Consider the following 15807-nt stretch of genomic DNA (forward strand, 5'->3'; position numbering starts at 1 on the left):
TTCCTTAGACCAGAACTTAGTATCAGCCCCTTGTTTGGTCATATTGGTAATAGGCGCAATGATAGAGGAGTATCCTTTAATGAAGCGCCTATAGTAGTTGGAAAAACCAATAAACCTTTGGATAGCCTTGAGTCCTTTGGGCAAGGGCCAGTCTAAAATAGATTGAAGTTTTACAGGATCCATTTTAAAACCCTCCCCAGAAATCACGTATCCAAGAAAGTCTACCTGAGACTGATCAAAACTGCACTTCTCCAATTTGCAATATAGACCATGTTGCAGCAGCTTGTGTAATACCTTTCTGACCTGTCTATGGTGAGTCTCAATCTCCTTAGAGTGTATTAGTATGTCGTCCAGGTAAACAATAACACAATCATGCTGAAACTCCCTAAGTACCTCATTAATCAAATCTTGAAATACTGCAGGAGCATTGCATAGTCCAAATGGCATAACAGTGTATTCGTAATGGCCATACCGGGTATTGAATGCCGTCATCCACTCGTGACCTTGCTGGATTCTCACCAAATTGTAAGCCCCTCTGAGATCTAACTTGGTGAAGATTTTGGAGCCCTTAAGACGATCAAATAACTCGGTAATCAGTGGGATAGGATAGGCATTTCTGACAGTTATTTTATTCAAGCCTCGGTAATCGATACAAGGTCTCAGCGTGCCATCCTTCTTCTTAATGAAAAAGAACCCAGCCCCGGCCGGAGAAGAAGACCTCCTGATGAATCCCTTTTCTAAATTCTCCCGAATATACTCCTCTAGAACCGAGTTTTCCTGAACAGACAAAGGATATACATGGCCCCTCGGAGGCATAGTGCCGGGTAGAAGCTTAATCTTACAGTCAAATGACCTGTGTGGAGGCAAAGAATCGGCATTCTTCTTGTCAAACACTGCCCTTAAGTCTAGGTAAAGGTCTGGTATTTGTCTTTCTGTGGACTGAGTAGGATTCTCCGGTATGTTAATATTAGCTAATGGAGAAACCTTGCACAAACACCGATCCTGGCAGCCCTGGCCCCACGAGAGTATCTCTCCTAACTCCCAATCGATAATAGGGTTATGTTTTTTCAACCATGGGTACCCCAGAACTATGGGAACGGAAGGAGACGAAATGAGCAGAAGAGATAAATTCTCCACGTGTAGGATACCCACATTTAAATTAATGGGTATGGTCTCACGAAAGATAACAGGGTCTAGTAGTGGTCTACCATCTATGGCCTCAACGGCCAAAGGTGTCTCCCTTAGTTGGGATGGGAAATTGTTCTTACTAGCAAAGGCTTGGTCGATAAAATTCTCAGCAGCACCGGAATCTATCAATGCCATAGCCCTTACTACTTCCTTCCCCCAAGTTAAGGAAACTGGTAGCAGAAGCCTGTGATCTTTATAATCAGGAGTAGAGGACAAAATAGAAACACCCAAGGCCTGTCCTCTAGAGAGACTTAGGTGCGAGCGTTTCCCGGGCGGTTAGAACAGTTCGAGAGTAAATGACCCTTGGCTCCACAATACATACACAAACCCTCTCTTCTCCTGTGCTGTCTTTCCTCCTCAGAGAGGCGGGTATACCCTATCTGCATAGGTTCAGTAAGCAAAGATATTGTGGAGTCAGGACTTGGAACAGCGGGAGCTAACCTAAAAGAAGGTCTCTGGTTCCTCTCTCGAGTGTTCTGTCTCTCTCTTAGACGTTCATCTATACGAGAGATGAACGAAATTAAATCCTCTAAATTCTCAGGGAGTTCTCTGGTAGCAACCTCATCAAGGATTACATCAGATAGGCCATTCAAAAATACATCCATATACGCCTGCTCATTCCACTTGATTTCTGCCGCCAGAGACCTGAACTCTAGTGCATAATCCACCAGTGTTTGGTTCTCCTGTCTCAGGCGCAACAGTAATCTGGCTGCATTAACCTTTCTACCTGGAGGGTCAAATGTTCTTCTAAAAGCAGCTACAAATGCGTTATAGTTATAAACTAATGGATTATCGTTCTCCCATAGTGGGTTGGCCCATCTCAGAGCTTTCTCAATGAGTAGGGTGATAATAAATCCTACTTTTGCCCTATCTGTAGGATAAGAGCGAGGTTGCAATTCAAAGTGGATACTAATTTGGTTTAAAAAACCACGACACTTCTCAGGAGCCCCACCATAGCGTACTGGGGGGGTAATGTGAGAAGAAGCACCCACTGTGGCTACCTCTAGACCTGAACCGACAGGAGAAACAGGGGTATTACGTATCTCCTCTGGTGGGTTATTGGCACAAGCTAATAGAGCCTGTAGCGCAAGCGCCATCTGATCCATTCTGTGATCCATGGCTTCAAACCTAGGATCAGGAGAAGCCAGCTGACTGTTTGTACTTGCAGGATCCATTGGCCCTGTCGTAATGTCAGGATCGGGACAGGGATCCAACACGCAGAGTACAAACAGTAGCCAGATACGTATACCGGACCTTAGAATGGCCGGACTAACGTAAGTAGTACAGTATAGAATGGTCAAAGACAAGCCGAGGTCGAGGGTAACAGAAGACAGGTAAGCGAGAGACAAGCCGAATCAAGGGTAACAGAGATAAGCAGAGTAAGGTAAACAAGCCGGGTCAAAACCAAAAGGGATAATAGAATACACAAGCACTGAGTGACTAGAACAAGCTAGAACCACGACAGGGCAATGAGCTAATGAAAGAAGCTCTGTTAAATACCCTGTTCAGAGCAGTAACCACGCCTCCAAGGCGTCCTGATTGGTCCTGCAGCCATTGACTGACAGGTTGTTCCGGGGGAGTGTCCTGATGACTACTTCCTGCCTAGATGCTGTAAAAGGCAGTCACTCCCTCGCGGCCGGCCTAGCATGACCGGATAGACCGCGGGGAAGGGAGCCATCAGACCGTCTGGATGGAGGAACAGCTAAGTCTCTACCTCTTTCGGAGGTAGAGACCACAGGTACCCTGACAGTTATGCACTTCGGCGTAAAGAATACACAAGCAACGTATACCCTTAATGGAAGTGAATTAGGGATAACAACACACGAAAAGGACTTGGGAATTGTTATAGACAACAAACTATGCAACAATGTGCAATGTCAATCAGCAGTGGCCAAGGCCAGTAAGGTATTGTCATGCATGAAAAAGGGCATTCATTCTCGGGACGAGAATATCATTTTGCCTCTCTATAAATCACTGGTAAGACCACATATTGAATATGCTGTGCAATTTTGGGCACCTGTTCTAAAGAAGGATATCATGGCACTAGAAAAAGTGCAGAGGCGGGCTACAAAATTAATAAAAGGAATGGAACATATCAGCTATGAAGAAAGGTTAACAAATTTAAACCTATTTAGTTTAGAAAAACGTCGCCTGAGAGGGGATATGATAACATTATACAAATATATTCGGGGCCAATACAAACCATTGTGTGGAAATCTATTCACAAACCGGACTTTACATAGGACACGAGGCCATGCGTTTAGACTGGAAGAAAGAAGATTTCGTCTAAGGCAAAGGAAAGGTTTTTTTACTGTAAGAACAATCAGGATGTGGAATTCTCTGCCTGAAGAAGTGGTTCTATCAGAGTCCATACAGATGTTCAAACAGCTACTAGATGCATACTTGCAAAGACAGAATATTCAAGGATATAATATTTCAATGTAGGGTAATAACTGCTTGATTCAAGGATAAATCTGACTGCCATTCTGGGGTCAAGAAGGTTTTTTTTTTTTTTTTTTTTTGTTTTTTTTTGTCCTAGCTTGTTGCAAAATTGTGCTTCAAACTGGGCTTTTTTTTTTTTTTTTCCCTTTTGGATCAACAGCAAAAAACAGGTGTGAGGAAGGCTGAACTTGATGGACGCAAGTCTCTTTTCAGCTATCTAACTATGTAACTATATATAGAAACATAGAATGTGATGGCAGAAAACAACCATTCAGACCATCTAGTCTGCCCACTATTTCTGAATACTTTCATAAGTCCCTGGTCTTATCTTATGTCTAGGATAGTCTTAAGTCTGTCGCACACATGCTTCTACCACTCATGAATAAGCTTATATCTGTCTGTTGTAGAATTCTTGGACCCCATCTGTGAACAAGGCTGGTCATATTCCCAATTGAGTTGTTACAAATTCTTCAAAGATAAGAAATCATGGACTGATTCTAAAGCATTTTGTGAGTCAAAGAACTCTCACTTGGTGGTAATCAACAATCAGGCTGAACAGGTTGGTTAAAAAAAAAATCGATGACATTAAATTATATATATATATACACATTTACTTTTATTTTTTTAATTCTTGTGCATTAACCAATGTTATTAAATGTGACAGGATCAATGTATTGTGGCCTTCATTAAGATACTATATGCAAATACAAGTGAAAATAGTTTTGAGAAAATGAGTGGTAGGCACATGAGGCTCACAGAAAATGGAATATGTGGATGTTACTAGGGGTCCGGGACACAGAGTAGGTGCAGCTACACAAGAATTAATTAAACAGTCTTGTGCCTAACAAAAAGCAATACTAAATAAGGGGAACAAATTTAGCAGGTTATTATGAATATAGAAATACAGGTTATTCACTGTGAATATAGAAACACAGGTTATTCTATTATGATCCACCCACTGCTCCTTGCAGGGTTTTTTTTTTTTTAGCACTGAGCAGTGTTTGTGTGTTGGAATGTAAGAATGTTTGTGTATGTGTATGTACTAATGCAAGGGTGTATTTTTGTGTAGTGTTGGCATTTGAATTCAGGGTGTGTATATACATAATGTTGGTGTTTGAATACAGGGTTGTATTTGTGTGTAGTGTTGGTGTTCAAATGCTGGGATCTATGCACTTATACATATACACAGTCTGACAAACAGAGGTAAGACAAACACTGACAGATACACACTGACACATATGCAGATACACATAAACACAGATCCACAAACTGGCACACATGCAGATACAAATACTGACATACATAGAGATACACAGACACATACTGACACACAAATACACACACTAACACACATGCAAATACACAATGAAACACAATGATATACATGTAGGTAAACAGACACGCAGATACACACATTGACACACATACAGACAAACAAATACACACATTGACACATATGTACATACAGAAACACAGAAAAAATACATACAAACACTGCAGCTGGCAGAGACATGGAAGCAGTGTGAAGTTGAATTGATGTAAGAGAGCAGAGTGGCAGAGTGTAGTAGAGTTGAGTTGGAGAAAATTAGTATTGTAGATTGAAGTAGGAGAAGCATTGTATAGAAGATTTGAGATGCGGTGATTTGAGTAGAATTGAGGTAGATGGGTATATTTTTAAGGTTGAGTGGGTGAAGCAGATTGTAGTAGAACTGTGAAATAATTACACAGTATTGTAATTTGGGAGACAGAGCAAAGTAGAGTATATCATTGATGTGGGAGGAGCACACTGTAGTAAGATTGATGTTGGAAGAGCAGAGAATAGCAGTGTTGAGGTTGGAGGACCAAAATGTTGTAGATCTCAGTGGGAGAGGCTTATTATTGGACATTTGAGCGGAGTATAGACATGTGTAATTAGTCATCTTTTGCCCACTGTCTTTTAGGATTATGTACCTGCTTTTGCTGCCAATATGGTTGCTTGGATCGGTCTCACTGAAGTGGATGGGGACTGGAAATGGGTTGATGGAACAAAATACAACCTTACTCAAACGTAAGTAAATTTAAGTGCAGCCCTACTTGACTGCAGCTTCCATAGGCGTGCGCAGCCTATTGCATTAGGGTGTGCACCCTAAAGCACAAGCACACACAGCGTATATATATATATATATATATATATATATATATATGTGTGTGTATATGTATGTATGTATATATGTATATATGTATATATATATATATATATATATATATATATATATATACACATACACATATATACACACACAGACACAAAGCTGTGGGTGTGTGCTGTGTGAGGGTGCTGTTAGTGTGATGTGTGTGTGAGGGTGCTGGTAGTGTACTATGTGGGTGTTTGTGTGTGCGTGCTTGTGAGGGTGCTGTGAATGTACTGTGTGTCAGGGTGCTGTTTGTGTGTGTGTGTGCACTTGTGAGGGTGCTGTAAATGTACTGTGTGTGAGGGTGATGTTTGTGTGTGAGGGTACTGGTAGTGTGCTGTGTGTGTTTGTTAGGGTCCTGTTTGTGTTTGTGAAGGTACTGCTAGTGTGCTGTGTGAGTGTGAGAGTGCTGTGTGTTTGTGAGGGTGCTGTGTGTGTGGGTGCTGTTTGTGTGTGTGGGTGCTGTATGTGTGTGTTGGTGCTGTGTGGGTGATGTGTATGTGTGTGTGTGCTGTGTATGTCTATGGGTGCTGTGTATGTCTGTGGGTGCTGTGTATGTGTGTTGGTGCTGTGTATATGTGTGTGTGGGTGATTGTGGGGGGTGGAGGTACATTACTTAATATCCCCCCTCCCTTCTTACTTTATGTAGGGAGGGGGGATCTTTCCTTGCTGCTTTCCCTGGTGTTCCAGTGGAGGTGGGGGCAGATCAGTTATCCCCCCTCCCTTCTTACCTTATGCCTGGGAGGGGGGATCCTGCTGCTGCTGCCATCCATCCCTGGCGGTCCAGTGGAGAGTGAACTCTAGCCCCGCAGGGCTAGAGTTCACTCACGCGAGATCTGAGCGTTGCCGCGGCAACGCTCAGATCTCGCGAGAGGAACCCGGCAGAGCTGCTGGCAATAGCTCCGCCGGTCCTCTCCTGCCTCCCTCCATGCCTGTGGGCTGGTGAGGGGAGGCTGAGAGCAGAGCCGGTGCTCGGATAGCGCCGGCTCTGCATGAGCCGACAGGGGGGATCCTGAGATCTCCCCTGACGGTCTCAATACATAGGCGTGCCGCGGGGATTAGGGTGTGCCCAGGCACACCCGGCACACCCCGTGCGCACGCCTATGGCAGCTTCATGTTTTTATTCATGGCCCCTTCTCACAAATAGCCACTAAGTGAACCCTAGAAAGTGGCTCCAAATACCGCCTTGGAACTCCTCAAGAAAAGTTAAAAGTATTTGTACACAAGGGTCACTTGACTGAAGTACCTAGATGTGTATTGGTGAGGAGGGGCCATTTTCCTATAGGGTCTGGGCAAGCAAGGGCCACGTAGTTACGTATTTGTGATCAGGGGGCCACTTTCCTCAAGGGATTTCTAGGTAGTTTTCAGCAAGCAAAATGTCGCTTTTTAAGGATGCTGAACAGGGGCCACTTTCTGGGGTTTTTGGTGAGATGCATAGATTGGCATATATAAGTGGCTGATTGGCCAGGGCTGTGCTTGGCTTATGCTGGCTCTGCCCCTGATCTGCCTCCTTGGCAATATTAAAAACCCACCTATGGGAAAGCATTGTGTTTGGCTTTGATCAACACTTCTGATGATGTCACCCAAGCAGGCAGATCAGGGGCAGAGCCAGCAGCAGACTGGAAAAAATGTAAGGTTTTATTATATTTAGGGGGGCAAGGGGAGGTCAGCGGAGCTAGATGATGTTTTAAAAAAAACTATAGTTTTCCTTTACGAGAATAGGTAATTTCCTTTATATAACAAAGGCATTGAATGTTCCTAGAGGCACCGCTGGAAGCATAATTTGCAAGTTGAAGGAACAGTGGTTACACTACCTGAATGGGACAGAAAAAGAAACCTATCAATGGCTGCAAGCAGTGGTGTACTTAAAGGGGTTGCGGCTGCGACCGGGCCCGTTACTCCAGGGGGTCCGGCCGCCCTGTGTGTCTGTGTGTCTGTGTGTCTGTTTGTATGTTTGTCCAACACTCAGGAGAGGAAAATAATACAACTAATAGTGCACTCGGTACAATAAAAATGCAATAAACACAAGTAAAATTGTACTCACAATTAGAGTGCAGGCAAACTGCATTATAGTATCAGTGTGGGTGGTATGATCAGGATATAATTGGAGTCACATGAAGATAAAAGCAGGTAAAAGTAGGCCAGGCAAAAAATTCAAAATATAAAAATGTGCAGTTAAAAAGATGATTGGCACAATCTTGTAACTAAAGAGCCTTTTATTAAGAAAATGACACAATTAAAATAACCATAACACGTTTCTTCACTAGGGCTTTTTCAAATGGGATAACATTTCAAACCTGGCTATTCTGAGTATATATAGGAATCTAATTGCTTAAAATTGGCACCAAAAATTAACCACAGAGTTCTGCAGCCAATAGGATACAAGAATATACATACATTGTTAAAACCTGAAAGAAAGGCATACTGAAGGGATTCTGAGTGTAACTGGTTTCAACACTAGTAAACATTTTAAAAAAACAAAGCTTCTATGTTTAGTAATAGTGATGTCGTGAACACAAAATTTTCGTTTCGCGAACGGCGAACGGGAACTTCCGCAAACGTTCGCGAACGGGCGAACCGCCATTGACTTCAATGGGCAGGCGAATTTTAAAACCCACAGGGTTGGAAAAGTTGTTTCAAGGGGACTAACACCTGGACTGTGGCATGCTGGAGGGGGTTCCATGGCAAAACTCCCATGGAAAATTACATAGTTGATGCAGAGTCTGGTTTTAATACATAAAGGGCAGAAATCACCTAACATTCCTAAATCACAATGGATAGGGATTGACAACTGACATATGACATATTAACACCTTGACATATGGATTGACACCTTGACATATGTATTGACACCTGTCCTCATAGACCCTGATACACAGCAGAATAGGGACTGTTCCCCCTACATAGGGTCACTTGGCAGATATGGCGTGGTCGTGGGAGGAGGAGGATGACTTTCACCTCTTCCCCTGTTAGATTCCCGTTGTGCTGTGACATCACCCTTATACGCTGTGTAAAGCATACTTTTTAATTTATTTTGCAAATGCTGCATCCTTTCCGACTTGTAATTCGGTAACATTTCCGCCACTGTCTGCTTATACCGGGGGTCTAGTAGCGTGGACACCCAGCACAGGTCGTTCTCCTTCAGCCTTTTTATACGACGGTCCCTCAACAGGCACGACAGAGAGAATACTTATAGTGCTAGACAGGAACCACAACATGTCACCAGAGACTGCTGCCTTTCTACCCCTCATTACTCTCCAACTCAACCTAGACCTTACAACAGATTCAATAATCATAATCACGTCCCTTCATCTTACCACCACCGACCTTTTACTTATCACTACCGCCAACCTATGTATAAATAACGTAGCCCATTATACACATCATCCAATCATCATGCCACTCATTCCAACTATTACAGTCCAGACACAAAATATCACTCACCACAGTCAGGATGTTCATACAAAAAGCGCTCAGAATCACCTATCACTCACCAAAATAGGTATCAATTATTATCCATCGATTCTGAAATTGATCAAGACGAACATCTTTTAGAGAGTCATACTCACCCAAACACACACACCTTTTACCCCACAAAAGGGCAAAAAAAGAGCACTAAGCCCAGAGGAAAACAGGTTGGCAGAAGACAACAAGAGAGAGAGAGATAAGAAAGACCATAATTAGCACTAGCACATCAGATTGTGGCATTTTTAACTTATCACAGAAGGTTTTAACAGTGTCGCAAATATCTGTTTTAAGTAAAGGTTTAAAATATGCCCCAACCAACTCTTTTAAGCCATTTTAAGCCTTCCTAGATGTGAATACATTTGTGCAGAAAGCCACTCTTAAAAGGATTTCTAAGGATAAAAATTTATTGACCAATCCTTAATTCATTACAATTTTGGGTAATCAGGGTGATTAAACTCTGCCTATAAAAAGGTGGTTACACAGAGTCGGATGCCATGAATGATATGAAAGTTTGGTTATGATCCCACTGAAAAACACCAAGCCTATAAAAGAGGAGAAAACCTGTCTCTGCAAATTGAATGACATATAACCACCTTTCTGTAGGTTGAACCTTTTTGTCTATATGTTTGTCTATTTGTAGCCAGCTTTAGTAGGTTGGGTCTTTAATTGTATTTTGTGTATATGTTTGTCTATTTGCAACCACCTCTAGAAGGTTGAGTCTTCATTTGTAACCACCTCTATTCAGTTAAGGCTTTTGCTAATCCTTACCATACTGTTCTCAGATATGCAATACTGACACTGCATTTTGAGGTGACTATCTAGGATTACACTCTTTTTGTTTCCTCGTGTATAGTCTAATTCAATATTTAGTAACAGGATATTTATGTGCTAGATTAAAACACTACTTTTATTTCTGTTTATTAAAAGTTTATGTTTTATTCAACAACATTTTCTAGTTGTTCTTAGCGAATTCAGAGAGCACAAAACCCTCAGTCTTGTGGTTGATCACACCTACTTTCTGCCGATATACATTTTTTGAATGTTAACAAGTAGTGATTTACCGAACTGTTCGCTGGCGAATAGTTCGCGGCGAACTTAGCATGTTCGCGTCCGCCACCGCGGGCGAACACATGCGGTGTTCGGTCCGCCCCCTATTCGTCATCATTGAGTAAACTTTGACCCTGTACCTCACAGTAAGCAGACACATTACAGCCAATCAGCAGCACACGCTCCCTAGCAGACCCTCCCACCTACTGGACAGCATCCATTTTAGATTAATTCGGAAGCTGCAACCATTTTTTATTTTTTTTTCAATTTATTATTTTTTTTTTTAGTGCATATAAATGTTACAAGTAGATACTACCCCCAGACACTCTGTGTTACTGCAGATACTCCCTCCAGACACCCTGTGTTACTGCAGATACTCCCCCCAGACACTCTGTGTTACTGCAGATACTCCCTCCAGACACTGACACAGAGCAGAATAGGGACTGTTCCCCCTACATAGGGTCACTTGGCAGATATGGATTGACACCTATCCTAAGGATCCCTGATAAACACTGACACGGAGCCCTCCATGGGTATGATGGCTTTTTATTTGGCCTTTTTTGGGGCTAAAAAAATGAAGATTTTAGAAGAAGAAGACGTTGAATAGTAAGTTGAATTTTACTTTACAGGGTAGTAATTTTATTCCCCCTTCACTATTTTTTAGGGTGAGGGGGGTAGGTAGGGGCTTTTTTATTTGGTTGTGTGACTAGGGGCTTGGGGACACACACTGCATACACACTATACACACAATATACACACACTATACACACAATATACACACACTGTACACACTATACACACACTGTACACACTATGCACACACTATGCACACACACACACACTACACACACTGCATACACACTGCACACACTACACACACTATACACACACTGCACACTCTATACACACACTATACACACACTGCATACACTATACACACTCTACACACACTGCATACACACTGCACACACTGCACACACTATACACACACTGCATACACTATACACACACTGCATACACACTACACACACTGCACACACTATACACACTATACACACACTGTACACACTATACACACTGCATACACACACTACACACACTGCATACACACTGCACACACTATACACACTGCACACACTATACACACTGCACACTCTATACACACACTATACACACACTGCATACACTATACACACTCTACACACACTATACACACACTGCACACACTGCATACACTATACACACACTGCACTAACTATACACACACTTCACACACTATACACACACTGCATACACACTATACACACACTACACACACACTGTACACACACTGTACACACTATGCACACACACACTACACACACTGCATACACACACTACACACACTGCATACACTATACACACACTGCATATACTATACACACTCTACACACACTGCATACACACTGCACACACTATACACACTGCACACACTATACACACACTGCACTAACTATACACACACTGCACACACTATACACACACTTCATACACTATACACACTATACACACACTACACACACTACACACACACACTGTACACACACACTACATACACACTGCACACACTGCACACATTATACACACACTACACACACTGTACACACAATATACACACACACTGTACACACTATGCACACACTGCGCACACACTATACACACACTGCATACACACACTATACACACTCTATACACACAATATACACACACTGTACACACTATACACACTCACTATACACACAATATACACACACTTTACACACTATACACACACTGCATAAACATACATTTAAAAAAAAATTGCAGCTGTTTTTTACATTTCAAAGTTGGGGAGGGGGGTGCCAAATAAAGGATCTGCCCCGGGTGCCAAATGCTCCAGATACGCCCCTGTATAGAGGGGAGCCATGTTACTCTGTATATAGAGAGGAGCCATGTTTACACTGTATATAGAGGGGAGCCATGTTACTCTGTATATAGAGGGGAGCCATGTTACACTATATACAGTGGAAACATGGCTCCCTCTATATACAGAGTAACATGGCTCCCTCTATATACAGAGGGGAGCCATGTTTACACGGTATATAGAGGGAAGCCATGTTATTCTGTATATAGAGGGAGCCATGTTTACACGGTATATAGAGGGAAGCCATGTTACTCTGTATATAGAGAGGAGCCATGTTTACACTGTATATAGAGGGGAGCCATGTTACACTATATACAGTGGAAACATGGCTCCCTCTATATACAGAGTAACATGGCTCCCTCTATATACAGAGGGGAGCCATGTTTACACGGTATATAGAGGGAAGCCATGTTACTCTGTATATAGAGAGGAGCCATGTTTACACTGTATATAGAGGGGAGCCATGTTACTCTGTATATAGAGGGGAGCCATGTTACTCTGTATATAGAGGGAGCCATGTTTACACTGTATATAGAGGGGAGCCATGTTTACACAGTATACAGAGGGAGCCATGTTACTCTGTATATAGAGGGAGCCATGTTTACTCTGTATATAGAGGACTGTTTGCGGTGCGTTAAACGGGGAGTTTGGTCTGTCACTGTGAAGCGGGCGTAACCCTTACACTACCTGATCGATACAACATCATACCTGATGTTTTAAAGCACGTTATTCCAAACAATTTAGGAATGTTAGGTGATTTATGCCATTTATGGATTAAAACCAGACTCTGCATCAACTATGTAATTTTCCATGGGAGTTTTGCCATGGATCCCCCTCCGGCATGCCACAGTCCAGGTGTTAGTCCCCTTGAAACAACTTTTCCATCACTATTGTGGTCCCTGTGTGTTTTAAAATTCGCCTGTCCATTGAAGTCTATGGCGGTTCGCACGGTTCGCCCGTTCGCGAACATTTGCGGAAGTTCGCGTTCGCCCGTCGCGAACCGAAAATTTCGGGTTCGCGACAACACTATTAACAAGCTCTGTGTCTTATTGTTATCACACTTACTATTCTGCAATACTTTTTTCAGTGGGGGTAAAAAAATAGCTTGTATGAGACAAATAAATGAATGTGAGCAGAAACAAGGGTGAAGTGAGCACCTCTACAGATACGCTTTAAAACGTTTTGCTTTATATTTCCTGTTGTGGTGTACCCTAGTAGCCCCCACCACACCTATATATAAATGTAGAGAAACCAGTAACATATATTATTAACATATTTAAGGAGTAATTTCTTACTGTTTGATTGTTGGGGAGTGTATTTCTCACTGTTTGAGAATGTTATCACAAGGATTGCCCCTGTTGGAGAATTTGGAAGAGGGAATTGTCTCAGTTCTAGAGAATACTGGTAACATCATTTACTTATCAGTTTTCTTAGAGCCACACTATATTAAATAATAAATTGGTTTGATTATTTTGATATGTTTTGCTTATGAACTTAACTTTTCTGTGTTTTAGCCATTGGAGTGTAGGACAACCAGATAATTGGTTTGACCCCGAAAAGAAGGAACATGAAGACTGTGCCCTTCTTTTAACTAGTGGTAAATGGAATGATTTGCATTGGTCTTATCCTAATTCATTCATCTGCGAAAAGGAAATCTAATCTCATCGAGGATCAGAATCACATGCAGAGAATATGACAAGATCAAATGTACCAACACAAGACAAGAGGGCAAATATCCTGTATTGTATACTTATCATTGGAGATAAGGAAAAATGACTTATCACCAGCTATATGTCTACTAATAGGACTATCTACTAATAACTAATACTATATGTTAACTCGTTTGAGCAGGGTCCTCATCGACCTATTGTTTCTGTAACATTTTGTAATTGTTTCATTTATTGTACAATTTTCCACTTTTTCTTAAAATTGTAAAGCTCTGCAGAATAAGGTGGCACTTTATAAATGCCCAATATAATGATAATAATATGATACAGGCACTTTTCTTAGTGTATATATCAGAGATTTTTGGGAGAGAATTATTGTTAAGAGCACAACAAAATAACACTTTGATAACTTTTGAGTCTGTTCTATCACTTACAGTAAATATAATATTGTTATGTACACTGATCAGCTACAACATTAAAATCACCTGTCTAATATTGTGTATGTTCCTTTTTAGTTATCTAGAGCTGTTTATCTAAACACCAAGCCATTATCATCAGATTCTTTAAGTCCTGCAAGTTGAAAGGTGTGGCCTCCCTAGATCTGATTTGTGGTTCCAGCACATCCCATAGATGTTAATTCGGTTTGAGATTTAAGGAATTTGGGGGCCAATGCAACACCATGAACTATTAGTCATGTCCCTCAAACTATTACTGAACACTTTTTGCAGTGTGACAGGACACATTATCCTGCTGAAAGAGGTCATTGTCATCAAGAAACACCATTGTCATGAACAGTCTGCAACAATCTGCAACAATCTCTAAGTAGGTGGCATGTGTCAAAAAAAGTCACTTTCACTGACGATATCATTGTTGTAATACATTTTACTGTTTTGAAACACTAATATTGGTGTTCAGCGAAGTCTTCTGAGTAAAACAGTACCCCCTGTGTACAGGTTTTTTGGTGTCTTGGAAAGTTACAGCGTTAAATATAGTGCTTGCAAATTAAATGCCCTATACTTTCGGCCTGGATTGTCGGGCAGGTTCCGCAAATTGTAATTAAGAAAATGACCTAATCATGTAAAATCATTACATAAATATATACGTTGAATTATTATTATATATATATATATATATATATATATATATATATTTGTGTTAGGTGCTTATGATAGTACAGTGTGAAATACTATAAATAAATGTAGGATAGTAATAAAAGAGCAAGTCGGTTGTGGTGTGCCGAAACTGACGATGAGGTAGGCCTGAGAAAGAAGAGGGCAAAAATAAGTAAACAGATTTATTACATATAATCAATACAGCTACATTTTATCAAACAGACATGTTTTTGAAAGCATCCCTTAATTCTTGTACCGGGTTCGGTATGTACCGAAAGTAAGCGGATGACTTCCAGCGCCCCAGTGTTTTAATAACATGAGTTGAGATGTTGACACTGGAGGCTGTGGGCACTGCTCCTATACGGAAGGAATGCCCTGAGTAGTTGGCTGCGGTGAGGCCCAGTTGTGTGAGCAAGGACCTGACGTAGGTCATGAAGGTCGTAGTGGTGAGTACTGAACCTTGTAACTGTAGTAATGGTTGTGAGGACAGTAAGTTATGATGCTGTATGTATGCATCCAGAACCTTGATGGAACACCATCTGTTGTGCGTTGGATAGTACGGAATGTTTACGGGTATGTGCTGACTGGTTTTGGAGTGAGGTAAAGTCAGGATGTAATGATCCCCATGTTTTGTCAAGTGGGAATAGAGGAGGTAAGGAGTAGTTTGGTTCGTGGTTGTAGTAGTGAACTCTCTAGGTCTTAGAAATCCATAGAAAGCTATGTATATTGCTGTTTTGATGATAGAATTTGTGTTGGTGTCAACCGGTTTT

At 41.6% G+C, this 15807-nt stretch overlaps 1 protein-coding gene across 1 annotated transcript in view; it reads left to right on the plus strand.

Annotated features, from left to right (window-relative positions):
• Positions 1 to 14420, plus strand: part of LOC134601544 (hepatic lectin-like) — a 64951-nt gene extending 50531 nt beyond the window's left edge. Inside the window, exons 6-8 of the mRNA XM_063446061.1 lie at positions 4038 to 4189; positions 5571 to 5677; positions 13773 to 14420. Of these exons, the coding sequence (XP_063302131.1) occupies positions 4038 to 4189; positions 5571 to 5677; positions 13773 to 13917 (404 nt within the window). The 3' untranslated portion in view covers positions 13918 to 14420. The remainder of the gene's footprint in view (positions 1 to 4037; positions 4190 to 5570; positions 5678 to 13772) is intronic.
• Positions 14421 to 15807: the final 1387 nt, after the last annotated feature.

The sequence above is a fragment of the Pelobates fuscus genome, chromosome 3 (assembly GCF_036172605.1).
Source record: "Pelobates fuscus isolate aPelFus1 chromosome 3, aPelFus1.pri, whole genome shotgun sequence".
NCBI lineage: Eukaryota > Metazoa > Chordata > Amphibia > Anura > Pelobatidae > Pelobates > Pelobates fuscus.